Raw genomic sequence first — 27,691 nt, forward strand, 5'->3', positions numbered from 1 at the left:
TGTGTGTGTGTGTGTGTGTGTGTGTGTGTGTGTGTGTGTGTGTGTGTTTTCTTTATTTTAGGCAAGAGGTAAATCTAGTTCCTGCTACTTAATCTTGTTTGGAAGTCAGCACATTTATATTGTGGTCACATTATGTTGTGTTGGTCACAGAGGCTCTATTTATTTATCTATTTATTTTGCTTCTTTTTAGCTGAGTGCATCTGTTTATGCCGTTTCTATTGATGTTTCTTCAAGTTCACTGATTTTTTTCCCAATGTTGAATCTGCTGTTAATTCCACCCAGTGGAAGTTTTATTTCACATGTATTTTTTATGTATAGAAATTTCATGGTTTGTATCTCCTGTTGCTTTCTGCATTATGTTCATGTTTTAAGTCCTTAAGTGTTTGTAATATTTTCCTTATAGCTGTTTTGACTTTTTTTTTTCCTGCCAATTCCATCATCTCTGTGTATTTCTACTGGCTGACTTTATTCTGAGTCACTTTTTATTCCTTCTTCATATGTCTATTAATTTTCATTGGCTAGCTGAACTTGTGAATTTTAGATTGTGGCTTGACAGATTTTGTTGTATTTTTTTAAAGACTTCACAAATTTGTTTTGACAGACAGTTGGTGGAATTTTAGGGGGGGCAAATGCATTCTAAAGTAGCCTCTTGCTAGGTTAAATCCAATCCTACTAATAAGACATGAGCCTTCTAAGGTTTCTACTGTGTGTCCTGTTTGTTCTTCCATGCCCCTTTACCCTGGCTTATGTGAAGTCTGATGCTTTGTTGTAGGTGAAAGCAGAAGTCCACCTGACACATTTTTAGTATACACACCACTTTCTTGGCCCTGTTTGAACTCTGGAAATTTTTCGTATTAAAGCTTCCTGGTTCTTTTCCCACCTACTCTTGTGAAGGTTCAGTTCTGGAGTCCTGATAAGTGTTTAACCAAAGTGTCCATGCTGATGCCTGGAATAGTTTCACTTCTAGATCCTGCCATTCTGGTACTCTGACAAGCAAATTCTAGTTGACTCGGCCTCTCTGAGCTTTGATATCTGCTCCTTTTCCTCTTTGAGACTGCTGCTGGGTTATCTTCAGTATCTCTTTCTCTGTGAAATTGCCTCCAAATAGATAGGCATATCCATTGGGAGACTCACTGCCTTTGTTTGCTTTCTCCAGGCACCACAGTCCTGCACTGCCTGTTGTTAAGTTTAAAAACAATCGCTTCCCTTTTTTGTCCAGTTTCCTATTGTTTACAGAAGTAGGGTAATTCTGAACCCTGTTGGTCTCTCATGGTTGGAGATGGAAGCTCACTTTATGAATTTCTAATTACACATCTGCATGCATGAGTACATACAGTAGTATTTGTTTTAGTTTAATCCATCCTTCTTAGAATAAAATCTCAATGAGGGCTAGGTTTTTTGGTTTATTGTATTTATAGTATTTAGAATAGTGTCTGGCACCTTGGACCTCATATCTAGTATTAATAGGTACCCAATAAATATTTGTTAAATTATTCATCATCATCATCATATTGTAGTCAGCAATACATTTTTATTCTCTGTATGCATATGTTTCCTATTTCATCTTCACCTCTAAATCACTCTCAGATTAAATTCTTGGATACTTTGCAGAAATCTAGTTTTCTCTGTTCTGCTGCCAAACCAAAATTTTGGCTGATTGTTAAGAAAGTTGGAGCTGAGTAGAGGAAGTATTTGAGTTTAATGGTCTGTATCTTCGTGTGAATTCTAAGGCAGTCACATACAAATTGCTTTTACGTCTTTCATGCTTTCATGGAATTGCCAGTAAGTGCATAGATAGAAGTATGCTCAGAATTCCATCAGCCCAGGTTGAGAGGAATGCAGAATGGGTTTGAGGAATTCTTTCCTTCAGGAGAAGCCACCTAAAATGGATCTTAAGTCAGGAGGGGAGGGAAGACTCCAAGCATAGGGAAAACATGAGCAAAGGCACTTAGTCCTTAATCTGTAGGACACAATGTGTGGTTGAGGACACAATGTATGACATTGTCCTGAAGTCTCATTGTAACATCCAGGTAGACATGTCCAGCATGCCATTGGATGAGTCTGAGAGAGTAGTCAGGAAAGGAGTTAAGGACTGGAAAGATACTAGCACATAGGTCAAGGCTAAACTCTGACATAGGAAGAGCTTTTTTGAAGGAGAAGAGTCTAGACTATATAGAATCATAGAGTATGAAGAACCTTGAGAGAGATATATAGGGATATATATAGGGATTGGTGGTTAAAGGGGATTCAGAAAGTACACCAAGAAATAGTAGTTGGAAAGGTTTAATGAGAATCAGGACAGAGTGGTCTTGCTAGGAGACAGAGTTGTGTTTCGCTAGAATTACTTAGGCATGGCGGGTGGTGTTTTTAAAAATACATACACTCAGGTCTTTCCCCAAATCTGAATAGAAATTTCTGTGAGTAGGAACCAATGATGTGCATTTTATAAAGTTCCCTAAGAAATTTTTCACAGAGTGAAATTATGAGCCACTGGAGTAAGTTTCAAGAAGAAAGACTCATCAACCCAGTGAAATTTAAAGGAAAGTACTAGTCCAGTTGGACTGTAAAAGTATCCACAGTGTTTGGCCACTTGAAGAATATTCCTGGATTCTGAATCTTGTTGCTAGAAACTAGAGTCATGTTTTGCCAAGTTTCTTCAATAGTGTGTTAATGTAATAAGCATCCATTGAATGAATGAATAAATCATTAAAATGTAAGATTCTGAATGTTTTTGGTAACTCTTTGGTAGATTAGAGAGAAGTAGTAGTTTGGGGGAAGGAGGAAGAGGGGCAGGCACTATCTTTGAACTGGCTGATCGTTATGCTTTTTGAATTTGCTGGTTATCATGCGGTCGCTCCTTAAAAGTGGAAATGGTCCAGCCTCCATTCCTTTGCAAAGTCTATTCTGTTCATTCAGTAAACATTTTCGAAGGGTTTGCTATGCAGCACTCCTTTAATATGTGTTTATTAAGTACATCCAAATATACTTCCTAGTACCGCAGACCTTACATCTTTCTGTTTATTATGTTCAGAAGCGCAGAGGTGTGTAGGAGAGGTTCTCCGGAAGCTTTCACTTACCATCATCCTGGAGTTTTTAACACTACAGATCTATTTCTTTTTCTATTACAATATATTTGTATGTCTTCTTTTGAGAAATACATAGTGCCTCTTTTCCTTTTTTCTTTCTAGAATAATAAAACCAATAAAATCTTTTATGAAAGAGCACATTTCCAAAAGGTTACTCAAGTAGCCATAACTAATAGTCACAACCTTTCCCATAGTTACTCATTTTTCATTAATGAATTATTATATATCCACATTTACCAAAAATTTAAGAAAACTGTTCTTTGGTATTGTTGTTAAAGATGTGATTTTAAAAGTTTGACTGGAGACTGACATTTTCCTAGAAGAATTCTATAATGGAAATAAATGGGAAACTATGAGTCATTTAGTAAAATTCAAGGTCAATGAAAATAGTTGTAGAGGTTGTTTATTGAATAAGAATGCCAAGGGGTCAAGTGGGGCAGAGATTGAGCTTTGCTCCATTAGCCAAACCACATTTTTTCAGAGAGGATAGACTTTACTGAATTCATACAGAGGTGCTATATATATCGGCTAGCAGGAACCCTTGTAGAATTTCATTTTATAATTCTACTTAAATACAGGTATCCTGTTAAGCAAAATCTGGTATTCTTTTACTTTAAAGAAGGAGCTTTTTCATGGAAAATGAAAACTCTCTTGCCCATTCATCAAAAAACCAAAAAAGCCTCAGCTTCTTTTATAAATAAATGCAAGTAAATACAGTGAAATGAAAGACCTAAGTCATTTGTGTCCTTTGTATTTCTTCTTTAAAGGGACAAAAGCTCAACAGTTTGGGGCACAACAGAGTGTATTCAGGGAATTACTGATTATCATAATTAATCCCAGCCAGTGGTAAAGAAAGAAGATAACGTTACTTGCAAATGAGTGGATAGGAAGCCTTCGGAGAGGGAAAACTTCCTGCTGGGGTTACTCCTCTTAGAAAGAAAAAGCTTCCTCTAAGATGACAGTAAAGTAATCACTCTCCATTCCCCAGGGCCTAAACTGTTGATCTGGGGTTTATAGTTGTCTGTCTGCTTTTAGAGATTAGGTACTGGACTACTCAAGCTATTCATCTTGAACGTGGTAGAGCTTCAGAGGCATTGGCAACAAGAGCCCCCATCACATGAAGTCAAGCATTATGAAATTAGTTATTTGATTCTCTTTTGGTGGAACTTGCAACTCTTACCTTCACATTTAACGTGGGCATTCAGGTTACTAGTCTATGCCTTTCCTGTCATTCTGTGAGGGGGACTTTGATGACCTTAAATTCTGACAGTTGTTTTGTATGGCATTTTTAAAGCATGTGAAGTGCTCCGACTGCTGCCTCTTAATGGTTTGCTGAAGGAATTTATCTTAGGATGAACAATGTTATAAGTAAATTGGAGATGGTGAGGTAGACAAGTAATTGAAAATACCTTTAATTGATTGATGATGATGATGATTACCAATAGCAACTGTAATAAAAATGTGAATTTAGAATTTATTATTTTACTTCAACCTGGCTGTGATACTTGGGAAATGTCTCTATATGCCACAAGGAAAATCGAGTAAAATGGAATTCAGCTTCTAGTTCCTCAAATGGTTTTAAGTAAAATACAAGAATTACTGATACTATTTCAAGAAATTCTAATACATTCTAAAATGCCAACCAATGGATAAATTAACAATGGGATTTATATTTAATAGTGCTAATATATTCCTTTTAGACCAGATATTTAGCAGTTGTTTTTTTATGTGTGGTATCTGTATCTTATATACAACTTAATATAACCAGTGTATTTGGTCTGTTACACCTGTCAGCTTTATTAGTTTACTTTCAGATTTTTTAGAGAAATTTGTACTAAATTTCTTTTCTCTCTTGTGAAGCATCTTTGCATACATCTTTGTTCTTTAATGAAAACTTTGGGGACGGAAATTCCAACATATTTTTTGATAAAAAGATCCACTTGATTATCATTTGCATTTTAAGAAATACATTAATGGAAAAAAGAGAATAGCCTCTACTGTAAAAGTGTGAAGCTCTTGGTTTTTTTGGGTGAATGAGTGAAGAATGTAAAGTGTAAATGAATCAAGAGACTGGTGACTAGGGGAAAATGAACATGGAATTAGATATCAGGAGATTAAATTTGTAGTTGTAGTTCTCAGTAATTAGCTATGTGCTCTTGGATGAGTTACTTCATTTCTCGGAGCTTCATTTTTTTAAAATGTGATGTATTTGAGTATTTCTCAAATTCCCTCTCAGATCCCCAAGTCTAGCTTTTCTGTCTCATTGGAAACCCTAGTTATTATGGCTTTCCAATTTAAAGCTGTTTATACAAAAGTTAGGGGTAGCCATCTTAAAGTTAGCCAGTAAAAACAAATGGAACATAAAATTATTATTGTTCAAGGGGACCCCATAGAACTAAAACCATCATGGAATAAAATAAGTCTGAGTGTGGAAAATGTATTGTGAAAGAAAGAATTGAGAGATAATTATTCATCCAAATGACCAACTCATTCCTGCCAGAATTTAGTAAGTTGGGTTTATATTTCACCTTGGATTTTTACTGAGTAGTTTAAAGTTGAGCTGTTATTGCCTCATGAGGAAAAAGGCTGAGGAAAACCTCTAACAGGATGGACTACAGAGCTGTTTAAAACCCGTGCATGTGACAATGACCACGTGAGGCTCCAAGCAGAGGGACTACCCAATTATCCCTTTGATCTCGTTTATGATTTTGTCCTGCTATGGTTGAACTTTTGGAGTTGAAGAAGGGCGACAGACAAAAAAGAAATCGAAAAAAAGTATAAGGATGCAACAGAATAGAGTTTTCGTGTTTTGTGGCTGACCATTGAATGACTAGGTGATAGCAACAATAAATAGAGACCAGAGATGTGGAAGAAAAGAGATTACATGGTTGCATTCCAGCAAATCGTCACAGCCCCAGAGAGGCAAACTTTCAGATGACACCAGATTGGGAGACTCATCTGGTTAGTTACTTTGACAAGTCATGCATAGTAACACCAGCCACAGCAGGCCCTTCAAAACCACAGAATAAAAATACACACTGACATTTGGTACTAAACAGTAGAGAGAATGTATAACTTGCTTTTGAATGAAAAAGACAATCTTTAAAAAAATTATTTATCTAGATTTCTTGGATAAGTGTAATTTTAGAAGCACCAAACATAGATGTCTAAAACTGTTATAATGACATATATCACTGAATGTAGAAAGGATAGAATTCTATTAAAGAGCAAGGGAAAGCTTCTTTTTGCTTACATTCTATTTTATAGATATTTTTTCCTGGATATCTCCTAATCAAATAAAAAATACCAGCTTCTGAGTAATGATTAGGTGTCACCAAATTGGTTTTCCACTAATAATTTTAACTTATCTTTGAGGATAATGTGATGAGTCACTTGTGGGACTGACTGAGCTTCACCAAAATCAGCTTCACCAAAAACCAATATATAAACTGTATATTGGTTTTAAAATACAACTTAAAGCGTTCTTACTTGGTGATTTCCTGTGCCTTAAAAACAGCCATTTTAGCCTGTCACCTATTTAGACGATTATTAGTTGAACAGGTAACACTGTTTCCCATCTGTGACTATTACTCTTTGCTCCAAGCAGCCAAAGAACCTTTCATAGGGGTGTCTTTCCATCCATGACCCTTTTTTGAAAACTTGATTCTTTTTTGATTTTTAAAACTTATTTGAAATCCCAAAATATTTTTTTGAAGATATTTTTAGAGCAGTTTTAGGTTCAAAGCAAAATTGAAGGGAAGATACAGAGACTTCCTGTATATCTCCTGCCTCCCACAGGCACAGCATCCCCTATTATTAACATCCCCTACCAGAGTATTGCACGTTACATTAATGACCCTATACTGACACGTCGTTATCACCCAAAAGTCCATAGTTTACATTAGAGTTAATTATTGGTATTGTGCATTCTGTGGGTTTGGACAAATGTGCAATGACCTGTATCTGTCATTAAAGTATCATACAGGGGCGCCTGGGTGGCGCAGTCGGTTAAGCGTCCGACTTCAGCCAGGTCACGATCTCGCGGTCCGTGAGTTCGAGCCCCGCGTCGGGCTCTGGGCTGATGGCTCGGAGCCTGGAGACTGTTTCTGATTCTGTGTCTCCCTCTCTCTCTGCCCCTCCCCCGTTCATGCTCTGTCTCTCTCTGTCCCAAAAATAATAAATAAACATTTAAAAAAAAAAAAAACTTTAAAGTATCATACAGAATATTTTCACTGCTCTAAATATCCTGTGTGTTCCATGTGTTCATCCCTCCCAGCTCTCCTTCAGCCCCTGACAACCACTGATATTTTTACTGTCTCCATAATTTTGCCTTTTCCAGAATGTCATATAGTTGGAATTATATGGTATGTCGCCTTTTCAGAACATCTTCTTTCATTTAGAAATATACATTGAAGTTTCCTCCATGTCTTTTCATGATTTGATGGCTCATTTCCTGTTAGCGCTGAATAATGTTGCATTATTTGGATGTACCACATTTATCCATTTACCTACTAAGGGATAGGATAAAGCTGCTATAAATATCGATGTTGCAGGTTTTTGTGTGGACATAAGCTTTTACCTTCAGTAAATACTGAAGAGAGTGATTGTTGTGTTGTATGATAAGGGTATGTTTAGCTTTACAAGAAATAGCCAAACTGTCTTCCAAAGCACCTGTACTTTTTGCATTCCCACCAGCAGTGAATGAAAATACTTCTTGCCCCACATCCTCACCAGCCTTTAGTGTTATCAGTGTCAAAACACTTTTAATTAACAAAATTTAATAAAAAGGTAATTTTTTCTCATACAGTTTTTAATTGATGAATAATTCATATAACAAAATTTACTCTTTTTAAAGTGTACAATTCAAACAAACCAAAGTATACAATTCAGTGGTTTTTAATATAGTCACAAAGTTGTGATACCATCACTTCTATCTAATCTCAGAGTATTATCCTCATGCCAAAAAGAAACTCCATACCTGTTAGCAGTCAGTCTCTATTTCCCCATTCCCTCCCTCAACCAAAGTAGGTGAAATTGAAGAAAGATTATATTTTGATTTTGTCCTGTGTGTGTTTATATATGCCCATATAAGTGATATACTCTAATTATGTGGTAGCTATATAAGCATTGATTCTCACTAGTGGTGTCTTTTGATAAAGCAGTAGATAGAACATGACATAGATTGCTTTATTTTTATTTTTTAATTAATTAATTATTTTTATTTTATTATTATTATTATTTTTTTTTTTTTTTTTTTTGAGAGAGACAGAGCATGAACTGGGAAAGGGCAGAGATAGAGGGAGACACAGAACTTGAAATGGTCTCCAGGCTCCTCGCTGTCAGCACAGAGCCCGACATGGGCTCAGACTCACAAACTGAGATCATGACCTGAGCCAAAGTCAGACCCTCAACTGACTGAGCTACCCATATGCCCTGGCATAGATTACTTTCAAAGTCAAGCATGTGGAGTTGACTTTCTTTCATAGCTAGAAGTACAGAAAAGCATGCTCTTCTCCCCATCCATCCTCAAAAAAGATTGCATCATTCTCTCTTGCAGAAGAGCTTGTTGTCCCATTAAAGTCTCCCCACCTTGCAAGTTCGTGGGGTTCAGTGTTTAATGGTTAGCAGTTGTTCTCTCCATGTTGCAACGTTTGCCCTTCCTAGCCCAGTGCTTGTGCTCAGAGGTGTTATGTACATGCTTAAGAATTTAATTGCTGATAGGAACCTCAATTAGTTAACAAAATTCCAGCTTTCAAAACCATTTCAAATATTCCCTGATGAGTGACTGAGATTTGTTTGCTGTTTTAAGCCTCCACCTAATCTACAAACACATTTTTCTGTATTTTTTTTTTCCTGCCAACAGAGAGGTTCAGGCAGACCTGCTTACCTTTTGATGGAGTGGTTTCATCAGCTTTATTCTTGTTCCCCAAAGAGGGGTGAGGCAGGCCAGGAGAAGAACAGAAAACCGGGATGGCAGGAAGAGAATGAAGGATGCCAGATGATATTGAAAGACAGAGTCACTGAGCCTGAGAAAGAGAGTGGGAAGCTGCAGTGTGTTCTTGCTTCTATTACTCTGAAACTGTAGCTTCCCTTTATCACCATTGCCTTTCAAGTGCTTTTTTGCAAGACATCCAAGTTGAGCTTGTTAATACACATGTTAGAATCCAAAGATTGCTGAGAAGCCAGTGGATAAAAACAAGGGATTTGTCGTTTTACTTTATCTAAATGGCCTCCTGAGGGAGCTAAGGGACAAAGAGCTGCATTACCGGGACTGTGCCTAGCTAGGGTCTGCCCCACAGAGTGAGCAATGTCACTTTGCAAGAGCCCTGCTGCAAAGCCTCACTGAGGTCAGGAGCCAAGATGATGTCTCTAGATGGTCATGCTGTGCTGCCATTGACATAATTAAAGACAATGACAATGGAAAATCCAATCCTCTTTTAGAAAGAGGAGGGGGAAATCTTTGATTTTGGTATATTCTTCCTAATATTCTTGGAATATATTTGATTTGAGAACAGTGTGACTATGTTCCTTGTATATTTAGGTAGGGATATCTTCAGCAGGAATAGTTTAACTCTGTAGTACACTGAGCAAAGCCAGACCAAGACATGAGATTAGGCTAATAATTTGGCAGCTCTTAATATTGAAGATCATTACATTAGACACACCTTCCTTTAGGAGGCAGGTTATTGACTGGATTCTTACTTGAATAATCCTCTTAGTGGAGTGGAGAAGGCATATAATCTACTCTAAATGACTTATTAAAGTATTCCTTCTAGTTATATCATTGAGAATTATCTGGGCTGGAAGTAATAATAACGACAACAACAAAGATTAGCGTAGTCTTCAAAAATAGGAGCTTGTTCTCACATTTCTAGAAGACCAGAGATAGGCAGCATCTGATATTATTTCTGAGACTCCGTAATATCAAGGCTGATCGCTGTAATTTTCTTGGCTTTTCTCTCATCATTGCAAGATGGCTGCTAAAGTATCAGTCATCTTGTCTACATTCCAAGAAGGGAGAAGGAGAAGAGAAAGCAATAGCACTTAATTTAAGAAAACAAAAGATCTCACTGAAACCATGGGGAAGAATTTTTCTGATGTGATTTGGCCAGAACTTAAGGGAGTTGAGGAAACAAGAAGGCTTGGGAATGGGGTTGGATCAGAGAGAAGTTCTGATAAATGCAGTTTTATTTATCTCATTTTATTTCTAGAGATATTTTAGTGCCCTCCATAATAGCCTGAACATAAATCTAGTTATGGGCATGCTAAAAAATTAAATTATAGCAGTCACTTTACATATGGGTTTACTATGTGCCATGCATTTCACATATTATTAATCCTCACTGATCCTCATAATAACCCCAGGACATGTGTATGATTAATATTCCCATTTTACAGATTAGGCAGTGGGGGACAGAGGTTCAATAGCTTGTGCAAAGTTATAGATCCAGCAAGTGTCAGAGCCCACATTGAAATCTGGGCCAGCTGGCTTCACAGTTTTTCTCTAAATTACCACATATTTCTTCTCTGGTACAAAGATATGTATAGTAATACCCAGATACACTAATACCTGAGGGGACTTTTGAAATTAAGAAAGATTACTGTTAGGGAAAGCATTTGGACAGTATTGAAAAGGTTTGAATTTATATTCTGGCTCCATTGTCAATAGTCATTCATTCAGCAAATATTTCTGAGTTCCTGTTACTGGCCAGATACTGTGTACATGAGACAGACATGGTTCCTCTGTATTCTACTGGGGAAAATCATTCCAGAAAAATGAAGTAAGTGAGTAGATGAAGTGTAAGTTGTTGATGGATGAGAAAAAGAAAGTGCAGAAAGCTGAGATGATGGATAACTGGAGGAATGCTAAGTTAAGATGGCCAGGAAAAGATCCCCCGAGGAGGTGACATTTACCTTGGGAGCTGAACGATGAGAAGCATCTTGGCATGGAAATAGGAGAATGTTCCAGGCAGAAAAACCAGTAAGAGAAAATTTCCTGAGAGAAGAAACAGCTTGGCTTTTTAAAGAAACTGAGAAAAGATTAGCATGCCTGGTGCTAATGCTGGGGAGAGTGATCTAAGGTGTGACTGCAAAAGCAGGTTGAGGACACAACATGCTGGGCCATGAAGTCCTAGAAGAGCATTTGCATTTTATTGTAATTGTAGTGGGAAGTTCTGTGTCTCCGCTTTGCTGTCAGTAACTCTTTCCCTCAATGAAATGTGAATTTTTGCTTTGGCTGCTTTATGGGGTTAATGTAAGGATCAAATGATGTAATGTGTATGGTAGTAAATTGTTATGTGTGAAATTCTTTATAAGAGACAATAAGGGCCCATAGAGTATTTCTTAGCAAGAAGTATGTCTTTTAAAAATATTCTGGGGCATAGACTCAGAAAACTTGGACTTGTGGTTAGACAGAGCTAGCAGTTCATTAGCAAATACAATGTTAAAGGAAATCTGATGTTTACAACGTTCTGTGGGATTTCCACTAACAGTTAGGAGGTAGACTAGGTGGTGGCTGACTGTCTTTCCTACTGTAACAACTAGAGAAGAACGGATAAATGTAAAAATCATTTGTTTTATAAACACTGTAGTGGAACGCTGCGGACACGATGTCTAAAGGAGCTAAATTCCGCGGAGGGCAGAGCTCTTCCTAGGTGACAGAGTCCAGCAGTCATTTCCCTCCCTGGGCACGTTTCTGCCCCTGAGTCTATGCAGTGCTGGGCAGACAATCATACCTGCCTGGGCAGAAGGCATCTGCAGGGGCAATGAGACACCAGTGCAGCTGTTAATGGCTGTGTGCACTGGCACAGCAGATTGGAATCTGTTGAAGCCCAGATACAGGGTCTTCCACACCTGATAATCCTCTCATTTGGGATTTTTGCTCTGAGAGCAACAACACAGGAGGCTGGGGGCTAGACTCTAAAGCACAGAGAGATTTCTGAGTCCCACAGTGTTTATCGCATAGCCCTCCTGGAGGGAAGAACCTGTAAACACACAGGACTCTTAAAGCATTTAGAACTAGAGGTAACCTACAACTAGTTAAAGTTGCAATACAGCTCAGACCTCGCTCAGCTCCTGATTGGAGTGAAGTGATCTGTGTCTCACTCTAACTACCAGACAGAGAGGAAAAGTCTTGCCCTTCTGGGGGAAATTACTATTTATTCCAGTTTTCTAGAGCTCCTTTAAAAAATAATAAATGTCATACAACAAAAAGTTACGAGGTTTGTAAAAGAAAAGGAAAATGTGGCCCCCATTAACAATTGACTGGTTTTTGATCAATGTTAGCAGGCACGCTGATGGCACAAGCGTTAGCATTATGAGATAAGAACTTTTAAGTAACAATGATAATATATTAAAGAAATGATAATGATGTTATATGATATGATATATGATAATATGATAATGATGATATATTATATTGGTATATATTAAATGATAATATAATATGATGATATATAATGATGATATGATGATACATTAAGTAATAATGATAATATATTAAAGAAATCAGAGGAAAAGTTGGACAGAATGGATTAAGGATGAATAATGCCAACAGAGAAATTGAATCTCTCAGAAGAGCTAATTTGACATATGTATTATGAAAAACCCCACAATATCAGAATTGAAGCATTCACTGGCTAGACATACTAGATGCATAGAAGAAATGAAAAGTGACCTTGAAGACAGAGTAGTAGAAAATAAACTGTAGCTCAGAGAAGGAGTGGAGGATAAGGCAAAGCAGACCATGAAGGACATTTGGGACAATATTAAATAGCTATCATTCATGTTATTGGAGTTCCAGGAGACGAGGAGAGAGAGAACGGGACAAAAGAAATGGTTGAAGGGAAAATGGGTAATACTTCAAAATTGATGAGAGACATTGACCCACAAATTCAAGAAACGCAGTAAACCTCAAGCAGAATAAATACAAAGAAAACCCCAGTGTAAGCATTTCATAATTAAATTGCTAAAAACAAAGAGAAAAAGAAAATCTATGAAAAAGTGGCTAGAGAAAAAAAGACATTGTATTTATAAGAATCTCAATAAAAATTATAATGGACTTCTCATCAGATTCAGGAGTCCAGAAGACAATGGAATGGCATCTTTAAAAGGTTTTGAAAAACAACAATAAAAACTGCCAGCCTAAAATTCTGTGCCCAGTAAAAAAAATTCACCAAACCGAAAATGAATTAAAGACGTATTCAGAAAGAAACCTGAGGGAGTTTGTTGCCACCAGGTCCACAGTATGACAAATGCTAAGGTAAAATAGAGGAAGTGCCAGATGAAGTCCTCGAAGCTGATAACAAATGATCTGTTATGGGTACAGGGGCATGCAGAAAGAAGGAGCGCCAGAAGGGATACATATAAAAGACTACTTATTTGATTTGTAAAAAGATTATTGACTTTTTAAAAGTCAGTCGATCTGTGGAGGGAGAATTATACTCTTGTATTTACATTGTTCTGAAGTTACGAAATACTCATTCAGTGTAGACAATAAGAAGTTACAGATCTCCAATAATCATTGCAATGTAATACAAGTTATATCTAGAAAAATAATGGAGGGAAAAATGCAATAATAAAATCATTTTTAATGCCACTTTGAATTCATGGAAATCACCATGCACTCAAAATCTAATTTGAAACCTAATGCTGTTTTCCCAACAAAAGTTGCTGTGTGATACAATTACCGTCTGTGTTTCAAGTAATATTTTCCTGGTATTGTTTTGGAATTTAAAAAATACAAACAGTTTATGAAGGTTAAGCTCTATTTATCCTAATATGGTGAGGTATGAAGCTACAGATTAAAGGCTCATCAAAGTGTTGGATGAGCCTGAGGATCATAATTATGTAATGCTTTAAGACTGGTAGGTCGTGGTCCCTACTGCACCCTGGGATGAAGAGGGAAATATTTGGATCCCTAACTGAAAAAGCGAGAACTCTTCCAAATGTGCTTGTCCCCAAAATACTGTCTTACTTCTTTGCCAAAAAAAAAAAAAAATCATGCAATTATAGGATTCTTTGGGTGGATTACCTCAGAATGAACCAATGTGTTACTCAGATACTCATGACCTGTATTTCACATTTGATTCCCCTACCCCAGCAGAATGTTACGGTGATCTCTTCTCTGAGATTCCACCAATGTAAGCTTGGCATGAGTAAGAAATTGTGTGCTGTAACTAAAATTGTCATTAGTAGCCCTAAATGTGTCTGCTCTTCATCTTCTAAGATGTACTTATTCTTTCTCAAGTTTCTCACTTCTTCAGACATTTTCAGTGCCTGGATATATCTGCGTGTTTGCTTAATTTCTAAGATAACTTATGCCAGTCCATGCAGTTATTGAGGTGATATTTCTGTGCTGGCATGGAAAATATATCCATGACATATTTTTGAGTAGGGGAAACAGAGCAGCTTATAGGCAAATACTGATGTGATACAGATGGAGAAGACCTTCAATTTCCACTTTATAACTTATGTATGATTTAAACTTTTATGCTTTCAGTACTGCGTTATAGTTTTTAAAAACTTGGTCCATGACAGGGCACCTGGGTGGCTCAGTCCGTTAAGTATCTGACTTCGGCTCAGGTCATGATCTCATGGTTCATGAGTTCGAGCCCCACGTCAGGCTCTGTGCTGACGGCTCAGAGCCTAGAGCCTGCTTCGGATCCTGTGTCTCCATCCCTCTCTGCTCCTCCCCCATTCATTTTCTCTCTCTCTCTCTCTCTCTGTCTCTCTCTGTCTCTCAAAAGTAAATAAACACTAAAAACAAACAAAAAAAACTTGGTCCATATCTGTCATTAATACTGTAGCTTTTTCACAAGTCAAGCACATTCATTTTTGAAAGATATAAACCTAAAAAATATCCATAAGTAGAGAAGGTTTTGGGCTTCTGAATATGGTATATGAAGGGTAGTAAGCTGTGTAGCAGTGGTGATTGGATACGGTTTATAAGCTGTTTCTATACTAGAATTCTGGAAATTAGTTAGTGGCTTTCAGTATTGGTCTTGTTGCAAAAGGGAAAAGTCTTCAAAGCATAAAAAATAATGAAGGAAGCTACAGCCATCATGGTACCTGTGTCGATTTCTATCTCTACCATTAGAATATATCTGTTTCGGGCACCTGGGTGGCTAAGTGAGTTCAGCTGACTGACTCGTGATTTTGGCTCAGGTCATGATCTCATGGTTCGCACGTCGGGCTCTGCGCTTACTGCCTGTAGCCTGCTTGGGATTCTCTCTCTCCCCCTCTCTCTCTGTGCCCCTCCCTTACTCATGCTCTTTCTCTTTCAAAATAAATAAACATTAAAAAAAAAAAAAAAAGAATATATGTGTCTTTCAGACTATAAAGAATTCAGTAGAAAACTCTTACCACCCAATTGTTAAAGCTGCCTAAAATTCACAGCATAAGAAAATAAAAGGGATAGTTCATAATTTTCTGAAATGCTTTGAGTTTTAAAAATAAATTGGCTAATTCCCTGCCAGTTGATGTTCAAAACTCGCACTGCTTAACAGTATGGTAGTGTCAGGATCAGTGGTAAAATGCCAGAAACTTCTGCTAAAAGTGATTTAGAAATGTAGGATTCCTAGAGACAGTATTGAGCACGCGGATTTGTTTTCTTATTCCCCTGTCTCTTTGTTTGCTCCTGCATATCAGTGTGCTTTGCATATGCTATAGGACATGGCTAAATTCTATAGCAGTCCTCTGCTGCTCTGCATATAAAAATGAAACTGCCCTAAGTGAGTCATAATGCCACAGTGGCCTCTTTTCATCTGGGAGTTCTTGTTTTGGGTGAAACAGCTCGGCCTGCACACTGGTGAAGAGGTAGTCTCAGCGTTTTGGTCAACTCCAGTTGAGCCAGGGGAGAACAAGGCAGGCTTGGAATTCTTTGAAAGAAGGTGCACAGTCACTCCAAATTGGAAAATTAAAAAGAAAAAAAAATAATGTCAGAACAAGAATAGAAGATCATACTGCATAAAGTAGCTCAGTTATTCATGGTTCAGAACCAAAGTGTTCTTGTTAATCAAAATTGTTCCCAGGGAGTATGAGATTTGTCAATCAGATACCATAGAAGTGAAATATTTTTTGAATTTTTTCCAGTTTTATTGAGATATAATTGACATATGACATTGGGTTAAATTTAAGATGCACAACATGTTGGTTTGATATGTGGACATGTTGCAAAATGATTACCACAACAATGAGGTCACTTAACACATCACCACCTCACATAAAAATACTTCATTTTATTTTTATGCAAATCTCAAAAATTTCCCAGAATTCTAGCATTTTCGCATGTATTTCCCCCACTGTGCCTCTTGTTTTTTAAACTCACATTTGTTGGATATTTTTTTGTTCTAAATGTACACACGTGCTAACTTATTTAGTCCTCGCAGCGGCCCTGTGACAAAGTGCCCCATGAAGCTGCTCCCTGCTCTGCTCAACTGTGTATCTGCTAGATTGGAGGTAGCCCTATTGTGGCCCTCCTAGATCGCAGGAGTCTGCACTGCCCTCCTCAGTGGTCCGACCCTGCCCGTAGCGGTGATCCGGTCTCCCTGAACTCACTATGTATGGGTCTTTGTGTTCCAGGTCGGTGCCCCCTTCCACATCCTCATGTAGGATTTTTCCATTTAATGTTACAGATTATTTCCTCACACTACTATCTCAGTATTTAAGCAGCCAACTTAAAATTTTTTTTTCAATTTTTAAGAGTTCTGATAAAAGTTACCATATTAACCTTTTTTTTTTTTTTTTTAGAGAGAGAGAGTGTGTGAGTGGGGAGAGGGGACAGAGGGAGAGAGAGAGAGGAGGGGATCTTTTTAAAAAAATATATTTTAGTGTTTATTTTTTGAGAGAGAAAGTGAGCGTAAGTAAGCAGGGGAGGGGCAGAGACAGAGGGACACAGATCTGATGTGTGGGGCTCCATCCCACAAACCATGAGATCATGACCTGAGCCAAAGTTGGACACCTAACCGACTGAGCCACCCAGGTGCTCCAGAGATGGAGAGAAAATCTTAAGGTCTCTCTTAAGGTTGATACCACAACCCTGAGATCATGGCATGAGCTGAAATCAAGAGTCGGATGCTCATCCGAGTCACCCAGGCACTGCCGCTCTTAACCATTTTTTTTTAAACTTTTTTTTCCCCTTAATGTTTATTTATTTTTGAGGCAGAGAGAGACAGAGCATGAACGGGGGAGGGTCAGAGAGAGAGGGAGACACAGAATGTGAAACAGGCTCCAGGTTCCGAGCTGTCCGCACAAAGCCCGACACGGGGCTCGAACCCACAGACCGTGAGATCATGACCCGAGCTGAAGTTGGACGCTCAACTGACTGAGCCAGCCAGGCACCCCAACCATTTTTTAAGCATATAGCTAGCTCAGTGGTATCAAGTATATTCACATTGTTGTGCAACTACCTCTACTATCCCTCTCCAGAACTCTTTTTCTCTTGTAAAACTGAAACTCTATACTCGTTAAACAAAAATTCCCCATTTCCTCATCCCCACAGAGCCCAGAAAGCACCACTCTGCTATTTGTCTCTATGATTTTGACTTCTGTACATACCTCTTATTAATGGAATCATACAGCATTTGTCTTGTGACTGGCTTATTTCACTTAGGATAATGTCTTCAAGGTTTAGTCATGTGATAGCATGTATCAGAATTTCCTTCTTTTTTAAGGCTGAATAATATTTTATTATATGTATAGACCACATTCACTTATCCATTCATCTGTCAAAGTTGCTTCCACCTTATGGCTATCAGGAATAACACTGCTATTAGCACAGTGTACGGATTTCTCTTTAAGACCCTGATTCAATTCTTTTGGGTATATATACCTAGGAGTGGAATTACTGCATCAAATGGTAATTCTATGTGTAATTTTTTGAGGAACTGCCATACTGTTGTCCACAGAAACTCGACTTACCAACAGTGAACAAGGGTTCCATTTTGTCCACATTCTTGCCAACACTTGATTTCTCCTTTTTTTGATAGTAGCCATCCTAGTGGGTGTGAGCAGCCAACTTTTTACACCTTCTCTGTCATCATCTTAGATACTTTTCCAAAGCTAACTTTTACTATATGTACTTTTAGTTGAAATATAGTTGACATACAATATTATATGAGTTTGAGGTGTCCATCATAGTGATTTGACATTTATATATTTATAACATTTACAAAAATTCTTCCCATGATAACTGTAGTCACTATCTGCCACCATACAGTATTATTACAATATTATTGACTATATTCCCCTTGCTGTACTTTTCATCCCTGTGATTTATTTTATAACTGGAATTTTATGTCTCAATGTCCTTCAGCTGTTTCACCCATGGTCGTAGTCTCCTCCCCTCTGGCAACCATCAGTTCTCTGTTTAAGAGTCTGTTTTGTTGTTAGTTGTTCATTTGTTTTGTTTTTTAGATTGCACATATAAGTGAAATCCTATGGTATTTGTCTTTCTCTGATTTATTTCACTTAGCATAATAATCTCTAGGTCCATTCATGTTGTTGAAATGGCAAGATTTTGTTCTTTTTAAGTCTCAATAATATTCCATATTGTGTGTGTGTGTGTGTGCATGTGTACATATATACATCACGTTCTGTATCCATTCATCATATCAATGGACACTTAGGTTGCTTCCATATCTTGGCTATTATAAATAATGCTGCAATAAATATAGGGGTGCATATATCTTTTTGAATTAGTGTTTTCATTTTCTTCAGGTAAATACCCAGAAGTAGAATTACTGGATTGTATAGTATTCCTATTTTAAAATTTTTGAAGAACCTTCACACTGTTTTTTGTAGCGGCTTCACCAGTGTACATTCTCACCAACAGTACACAGGCATTCCTTTTTCTCCACGTCCTTGTCAAAACTTGTTATTTCTTGTCTTTTTGAAACTAGCCACTGTGACTGGTGTCAGATGTCAAAATGGTGTCACTCATTTTGGTTTTGATTTGCATTTCCCTGATGATTAACAATGTTGAGCATCTTTTGATGTGTCTGTTGGCTATTTGTATGTCTTCTTTGGAAAAGTGTCTATTTAGGTCATCTGCCCATTTAAAAAAATTTTTTTAACGTTTGTTCATTTTTGAGAGACAGAGAGAGACAGAGCATGAGCGGGGAAGGGGTAGAGAGAGGGAGACACAGAATCTGAAACAGGCTCCAGGCTCCGAGCCATCAGCACAGAGCCTGACACGGGACTGGAACTCACGAACTGCGAGATCATGGCCTGAGCCAAAGTCAGACAGTCAACTGACTGAGCCACCCAGGTGCCCCATCGTCTGTCCATTTTTAGTTGGACTTTTTTTTGGTATTGAGTTTTATGAGTTTTTATATATTTTGGATTTTAACCCTTTGTGTAGCCACACACCAGCAGACTCTAAGCCAAGGGTAGATGATGGCCTGGCAAGGCTAAAAGAGTGACTTAGAGACAGAGATCAAGACATAGGTTTATTTGGGGAACTTACATACAGGAAATCCAGAAGTGGCCAACTGGACAAAGCATCCACTTCTGGAATCCACATGCAATAAGTTTTTATAGTGTAGCAACTAGTCTAGCAACTATCTGTAGCCCTTCCCTTCTGTGCACAGCCAGTGTTCCAAGGAGATTGAGGCCTAGCATCCAGACATTCTTTGTTACAAGGGAGATATTGGGTTGGCCACCATTGGATCTCCTAACCTTGAATACTGAACAACATGTTCTTCTACCTATTCTGTTTGATGGGAATATAAAAGGAGGATAGGATCTCTGCATTCTCAAGATAGTGATTAACACAGACATTCAGGGTGTGCTTGCACAAACAGACTTCTAGTATGTACCATACACCCCTTACCACATACATCATTTGCAAATAACTTCTCCCATTCAGTAGATTGCCTTTTTGTTTTGTTAATTGTTTCCTTCACTGTCCAAAAGATTTTAGTTAGATGGAGTCACAATTGTTTATTTTTGCTTTTGTTGCCCTTGCCTGAGGAGACACATTGAAAAGAATACTACTAAGACTGATGTCTAAGAGTTTGCTGCCTATGTTTTCCTTTAGGAGTTTTATGGTTTCAGGTCTTACATTTAAGTCTTTAATCCATTTTGAGTTTATTTTCATGTCTGGTGTAAGCAGGTGGTTCACTTTTATCCTTTTGCATGTACCCGTCTAATTTTCCCAACACCATTTATTAAAGAGACTCTCTTTTCCCCATTGTGTATATTCTTGCCTCTTTTGTCATAGATTAACTGACCATGTGAGTGTGGGCTTATTTCTGGGCTCTCTATTTTGTTTCGTTGATCTATGTGTCTTGTTGTGCCAGCACCATACTGTTTTGATTACTATAGCTTTGTAATGTAATTTGAAATCTGCAATCATGATACCTCCAACTTGTTCTTTCTCAAGATTTCTTTGTCTCTTTGAGATCTCTAAAATTCCATAAAAAATTTAGGATTATTTGTTCTTGTTTTGTGAAAAATACTATTGTTATTTTGACAGGGATTATGTTGAATTTTTGGATTGCTTGGGTAGTGTGGCCATTTTTACAATATTGATTCTTCCAATCCATGAACATGGTGTATGTTTCTATTTATTTGGGTCGTCTTCAACTTCTCTCATCAGTGTCATATAGTTTTCAGAGTAGGGGTCTTTCACCTTCTTGGTGAAATTTACTTCTAGGTCTTTTATTCTTTTTGATGCATGTGTAAATAGGGTTGTTTACTTAATTTCTCTTTCTGCTAGTTCATTATTAGTGTATAGAAATACAACAGATTTCAGCATGTAAATTTTGTATCCTGCAGCTTTATTGAATTCTTGTGTTAATTCTAATAGTTTTTCATGGTATTTTTGGGGTTTTCTATATATAGTATCATGTCATCTGCAAATACTGACAGTTTTACATCTTTCTTACTAATTTAGAAGCATCTTATATATTTTTCTTATCTGATTTCTGTGGCTAGAACTTCCAATACTATATTGAATATAAGTATGAGAGTGGACATTCTGGTTTGCTCCTGATCTTAGTGGGAAAACTTTCAGCTTTTTACCATTGAGTATGATGTTAGCTGTGGGTTTGTCATATCTGGACTTTATTATTATGTTCCCTCTATATTTTTCTGAGAAGTTTTATCATGAGTGGATGTTGAATTTTGTCAAATGCTTTTTCTGCATCTATTGAGATGATCATATGGTTTATATCCTTTATTTTGCTAATGTGATATATCCTGTGATTGATTTGCAGATATTGAGCCACTCTTGAATCTCTGGAATAAATCCTACTTGGTGGTGAATGATTTTTTTAATGGATTGTTGAATTCAGTTTGCTAATAATCTGTTGAGGATTTTGCATCTGTATTCATCAGAGATATTGCCCTAAACTCTATGCTTTGGCCAATACAAGTAACTGCATGCTTTGTAAGTGTGTGAAAATTATAAAAAGTATTATCACGGTGATTCCTACATGGCCAGAGAATCATTATGAATTATAGGGAATAAAAAAGAAGGGCCACCACTGAGTGGAGATTATTCTCTCAAAGCCCTCTCTATCACACTTAACTCTATTTCTCCATTGATTTTAAACATAAATTTTATTTCATGATTTGTAACATTAAAAGACACTAATTTTTATTAACAACAGATATTGTTCTTTCCTCAGAAAATCTATTCCTCGCTGCCGAAGAATTAACAGAATGCTCTCCAATGAGTCCCTACATTCGCCTGCATTTAACCGTTCCAACTCACAAGCCTCCATAGACAGCACGTCCATGGAGGACTTCTTGCGGGAAATAGAAAGCATTAAAGAGAGTAGCATGAGAGCACAGGAAGAGCAGATACCAGCTGAGGTCAAGCCTGTGGATGGTAAGGTGTTGGATCTGTCTTCCCGTGTGTTTACTATCTTTCTTCATATGTCTTGTTGTGTTCGCAGATGGAAATCATTCTAGTAGTAGTTTAACAAATGAAATCAGTAGAATTTGGCATATCAGCTACAAGCTCCCACTCATTTATATCTGTTGGACTGGCTCATGGTGGCTTCTATAAACAGTGACATGTCCTAACAAGAAGAGCTGTCAACATCCAACTTGATTTCTGACGTATCACTGCTTAGGCATGCTGTGCCTATCATTGATTTGATTCATTATCATCTGGCAGATTGAGTATTCTAATTTTGATGGCTTTTACATTTGTACACTTGACTATTAATTACAAAAAAAAGAAAGAGAAAGAAAAAAGATGCCAGTATAATTGTAGAGGAAAAAAATATTTGGTTTTGCAGCATCTACTAGTATTAATGTATTTAAGGAATAGATTATCTTGTATTTCTCAAAGTCAAAGCTATGTCAAATATACCAATTTTTAATGAAACGAAACAGAAGATTGAGAACTAGAAAAAATATAATTGTCCTTAATTATTAAAAAGAGCTAAATTACTACCTTTGGATTAAAAGTATAGGTCATCTCAGTTGCTCTCTATCACCAAGTAAATACATAAGATATCCAAGAAAGACTGAAGGTAGTTAAGTACCCACCTAAGAATGTTTCCATTAGCCAGTGATTAATCTCAAGACAATGACCAAAACTTTTAGAAAGTTTTCATTCTGGGGCACCTGGGTGACTTAGTTGGTTAAGTCTCTGACTCTTGATTTTGGCTGAGGTCATGATCCCCCGAGTTGGTCTCTGTGCTGACAGTAGGGAGACTGCTTGGGATTCTCTGTCTCCCTCTGTCTTTGCCCCTCCCCTGCTTGCATGCACACATTCTCTCTGTCTCTCTCTCTCTCTCTCTCTCTCTCTCTCTCTCTCTCACTCTTTCTCAGAAATAAACATTAAAAAAAAGTTTTCACTCCTCATTCCTTTGCTTGTAAGTCTGTCCTTCTTAGGTCTGAAAAATAGTAGTTTATGTGCACCACAATTAGTATATGTCACAAATCATTAGAAATAAAAGTCCCACCACACATTGAATGAAAATCCGTTCAAGGAAACCATCTCCATCAGTGTGGTGTATTCTTACTCCGTTTACCTACACCCTTCTATCTTGCCTTTTTAGATCCAGAGAGATAGAAAGACACATGAAGGAAAATACCTTTTATTCTTCATCCCTTTTTTCAAACTAGCTAGTTATCTGTATTAAAAAAACATGAGTTCATACTCATAACCTTCCATTCCAATTCACCACCACAAGATTTGTTGTTGCCTTCTTCTTTTTTTTTTTTCTGTATTTATAACTCCTCCAATAATGAGACACCTGGTTTCTACTAACATTTCCTTAAACCTAGAGTACACAGAAAATATTTTCAGGTTTGCTAACCTAAACTTCTACAAAAAATATACTTATTAACTAGACTTTCGTATTTATTTATGGATTTTTCCCCTTGAGCTATGCACACCGAACTTTAAGTGTACAATTCAGTGATGTTTGACTGATGCTAACTTTGTAGCCTCACATTAATCAAGAAAGATAACATTTCAGTCAACTCAGAAAATGTCTTCATGCTTTTCCCCAATCTTGTCACTCCCATGACTGCTGTTCTCTGGCCAGAAGCAACCATGATTCTGATGTTCTTGTTTCATAGATTAGTTTGGGGTTTCACTTTTTTTTTTAATATATTTTTTTAATGTTTGTTATTTATTTTTGAGAGAGAGACAGAGAGAGAGCAGGGGAGGGGCAGAGAGAGAGGGAGACACAGAATCTGAAGCAGGCTCCAGGCTCTGAGCTGTCAGCACAGAGCCCAACGCGGGGCTCGAACTCACAAACTGTGAGATCATGACCTGAGCCGAAGTTAGCCGCTTAACCGACTGAGCCACTCAACCGACTGAGCCACTCAGGTGCCCTGGGGTTTTGCTTCTATCACTTCTTTCACTGAACATGGTGTTTTTGAGATTCATCTGGTGTATCAGTAGTTCCTCTTCTTTTATTACTGGGCAGTTTGTATTAGTTTCCTAGGGCTGCTGTAACAAAGTACCCCAAAACCCCGTGGCTTAAAACAGCAGAAATTTACTTTCTTGCAGTTGTGGAGACTGGAAGTCAAGGTGTCAGCAGCTTTTCTGTTCCATTCCTTTCTCTTAGCTTCCGGTGGTGCATGCAACTCCTGCTAATAGGCAACAGCGCTTGGTACTGTTGTAGGTGTGTAACATCTACACATGTTGTACCACCATCAATACAGCACTGTTTATATGAACATACATTTTTTTTATTGTGGAACAATTTAAAACCTATAGAAAAACTGCAAATACAACTTAAATAACCTTCTTTTTGGTCTGGAGCCATTTGACCATTTGAAAGTAACTTGCCAACTGCCCCTGTTACTCACAAGTACCTTAGGTCTTTAGATCTATAGAATATATCTAAGATATAATGTATGTATATTATATGTTTTAATTTTGTAAAATATATATACACATACACATACACTTTTGTCTATTCTGTCAGTTATGGATAGGAAGTTGGTAAAATCTCCAACTCTAATGATTGTGGATTATGGATTTGTCTGTGTGTGTGTGTGTGTGCGTGCACGTGTGTGTGTGCGCAGCTGTTCTGTATATAGTGACAGTATAACTACTGAAATGAAGAAATTATTATTATTTTTTTAAAATGTTTATTTACTTTTGAGAGAGGCACAGGCACAGGCAGGGAAGGGGCAGAGAGAGAGAGAGGGAGACACAGAATTTGAAGCAGGCTCCAGGCTCTGAGCTGTCAGCACAGGTCCAATGCAGGGCTCGAACCCATGAACCGTGAGATCATGATCTGAGCCAAAGTCAGTCACTCAACCGACTGAGCCACCCAGGTGTCCCAAGAAATTATTTTTGATACGTCACTGTTATCCAATCCTGACTGCATTTAAATGTTGGTATATTTCCTATATTATCTTTTATAACAAAAGAATCCAGTTCAGAATCACTTGTTGTACTTCATTGCCATGTTTCTTTTGTTTCTTTACATCTAGAATGGTTTCTCAGGGATTTTATATATATATATATATATATATATACACACACACACACACACACACACACACACACACACGCACACACATATATATGTATATATAATGTATATACATACATACACATATATACATATATGACCTTGAAGCTTTTGAAGATTATAGGCTATTTTGTAGAATATTCCTCTGTTTGGATTTGTCTGGTGTTTCCTGATGATTCAGATTCAGTCTCTGCATCTTTGCAGATCATGATGCTGTCTGTATTCTTTTCATTGCATCCTATCAGGTGGCATATAGTTTTGATTTTCCCATTAATGATGATGTCTACTTGAATCACTTCAGGTGGTATTAACAAGGTCTCTCCCTGTGAAGTTACTACTTTCATCTTTGTGATCAATAAATATTTTGTGGAAATCAAAACCACACTCAGATACCACCTCACACCAGTCAGAGTGGCTAAAAGGAACAAATCAGGAGACTATAGATGCTGAAGAGGATGTGGAGAAACGGGAATCCTCTTGGTGGGAATGCAAACTGGTGCAGCCGCTCTGGAAAACAGTGTGGAGGCCTCAAAGCATTAAAAATAGACCTACCCTATGACCCAGCAATAGCACTGCTAGGAATTTACCCAAGGAATACAGGAGTACTGATGCATAGGGGCACTTGTACCCCAATGTTTATAGCAGCACTTTCAACAACAGCCAAATTATGGAAAGAGCCTAAATGTCCATCAACTGATGAATGGATAAAGAACTTGTGGTTTATATACACAATGGAATACTATGTGGCAATGAGAAAGAATGAAATCTGGCCTTTTGTAGCAATGTGGATGGAACTGGAGAGTGTGATGCTAAGTGAAATAAGTCATACAGAGAAAGACAGACACCATATGTTTTCACTCTTAATGTGGATCCTGAGAAACTTAACAGAAGACCATGGGGGAGGAGAAGGAGAAAAAAAAAAAAAGTTAGAGAGGGAGAGAGCCAAAACATAAGAGACTGTTAAAAACTGAGAACAAACTTAGGGTAGATAGGGGGTGGGAGGGAAGGGGGGGTGGGTGATGGGTATTGAGGAGGGCACCTGTTGGGATGAGCACTGGGTGTTGTATGGAAACCAATTTGACAATAAATTTCATATTAAAAAAATAAAAATAAAAAATAAATATTTTGTGGAAAAAATATTCTATATCAAGCTGTCAAATTATTTCTTTTTTATGTTTTATTATTTATTTTTTGAGAGAGAGAGACAGAGCATGAGCAGGGGAGGGGCAGAGAGAGACAGAGACATAGAATCTGAAGCAGGCTCCAGGCTCTGAGTTGTCAGCACAGAGCCCAATGTGGGGCTCAGACTCACGAACCATGAGATCATGACCTGAGCTGAAGTCAGAAGCTTAAGCAACTGAGCCACCCAGGTGCCCCATATTATTTTTTTATATCAGAATGGGCTCCTGGTTTATTTAGTGTGTTATTTGTTAGTGGGTTATCTTTTACTATAATCTGTTTTGATATTGAAAGTGTTCCATATTTGATCTGGAAATCAGCTAGGTTAATTCTACTTTTCCTTCTGTATTTGTGATTCCCTTCTTAGTGGCTTCCACTATCTTACATATATATATTTATTTGATTAATCCCTCTATATGTTATCAATTTCCCCTCTCCTTTTCATAGTTGCCCTGCTCATCCCACTTGGGCTAACATCCCTGCTCCTCTGCATAAATGACTGCCTTGCTGTGCTCTAACTAATATCTTTAGGCTTTAAGACTTAATTTTGAGGGAAGAAGTAGCCATATGTCTTTTAAAGAAATCAAATCTGAATGTTTAACATTTCCACTACTTTTCTTATTTTGTTTTTTTATGTTTATTTGTTTTTGAGAGAGAGAGAGAGCAGGGGAGGGGCAGAGAGAGAGGGAGACACAGAATCTGAAGCAGGCTCAGGCTCTGAGCTGTCAGCACAGAGCCCAACGCAGGGCTCAGATTCCCGAACCATAAGCTGAAGTCAGGTGCTTAACTGACTGAGCCACTCAGGTGCCCCTCCACTACTTCTTTTTTGATATCCAGTATCCGTCTGACATCTTTTCCCTTTACCCTAAAGAGCTTCCTTTAGCATATATTACAGAGCAAGTTTGCTGGTGATACATTTCTTAGTTTTCATTCATGTGATAATGACTATTTTACCTTTGTTCTTGAAGGATATTTTTGCTAGACATATAATTATTGGTTGACAGGTTTTTATTTTCATTCAGGATTTTTTAAACATCATCTTACTATGTTCTGATCTTCACTGCTTCTAATAAGGGCTCAGTGCCTTCATATTGTTGCTTCCCTATATGTAATATGTTCTCTTTGACTGCTTTCAAATTTTCTCTCTTTGGTTTTCAGCAGGTTCTCTTTAGGATGCCTAAGTGCAGTTTTCTATTGTATTTGACCTACTTTGTATTAGTTAAGCTAACTGGTTTTTCAACAAATTTTGGAAACTTTGGATATTATTTCTTCAAATATGTTTTTTTCTTCACTACTCTCTCTCTTTTCTGAAACTCAAAGTATACATATATGACAATACTTAACCATTCCCAATAGGTCCCTTGGTCTCTGTTTTAAATATTTTAAAATATTTTTCTCTCTTTCAGATTGAATAATTTCTACTGATTTCATCTTCAAGTTTACCAGTCCTTTCTTTTAAAGTCTCTAATA

At 37.5% G+C, this 27,691-nt stretch overlaps 1 protein-coding gene across 9 annotated transcripts in view; it reads left to right on the forward strand.

Annotated features, from left to right (window-relative positions):
- ARHGAP28 (Rho GTPase activating protein 28) overlaps positions 1 to 27,691 on the forward strand; it is a 228,455-nt gene that overhangs the window by 117,202 nt on the left and 83,562 nt on the right. For all 9 annotated transcript variants that reach the window (XM_040479367.1, XM_040479361.1, XM_040479360.1 and 6 more), the window contains one exon: positions 21,719 to 21,921. In XM_040479367.1, the coding sequence (XP_040335301.1) occupies positions 21,753 to 21,921 (169 nt within the window). In that variant the 5' untranslated portion in view covers positions 21,719 to 21,752. The remainder of the gene's footprint in view (positions 1 to 21,718; positions 21,922 to 27,691) is intronic.

The sequence above is a fragment of the Herpailurus yagouaroundi genome, unplaced genomic scaffold (genome assembly GCF_014898765.1).
Source record: "Herpailurus yagouaroundi ecotype Mexico unplaced genomic scaffold, PumYag 142, whole genome shotgun sequence".
Lineage (NCBI taxonomy): Eukaryota > Metazoa > Chordata > Mammalia > Carnivora > Felidae > Herpailurus > Herpailurus yagouaroundi.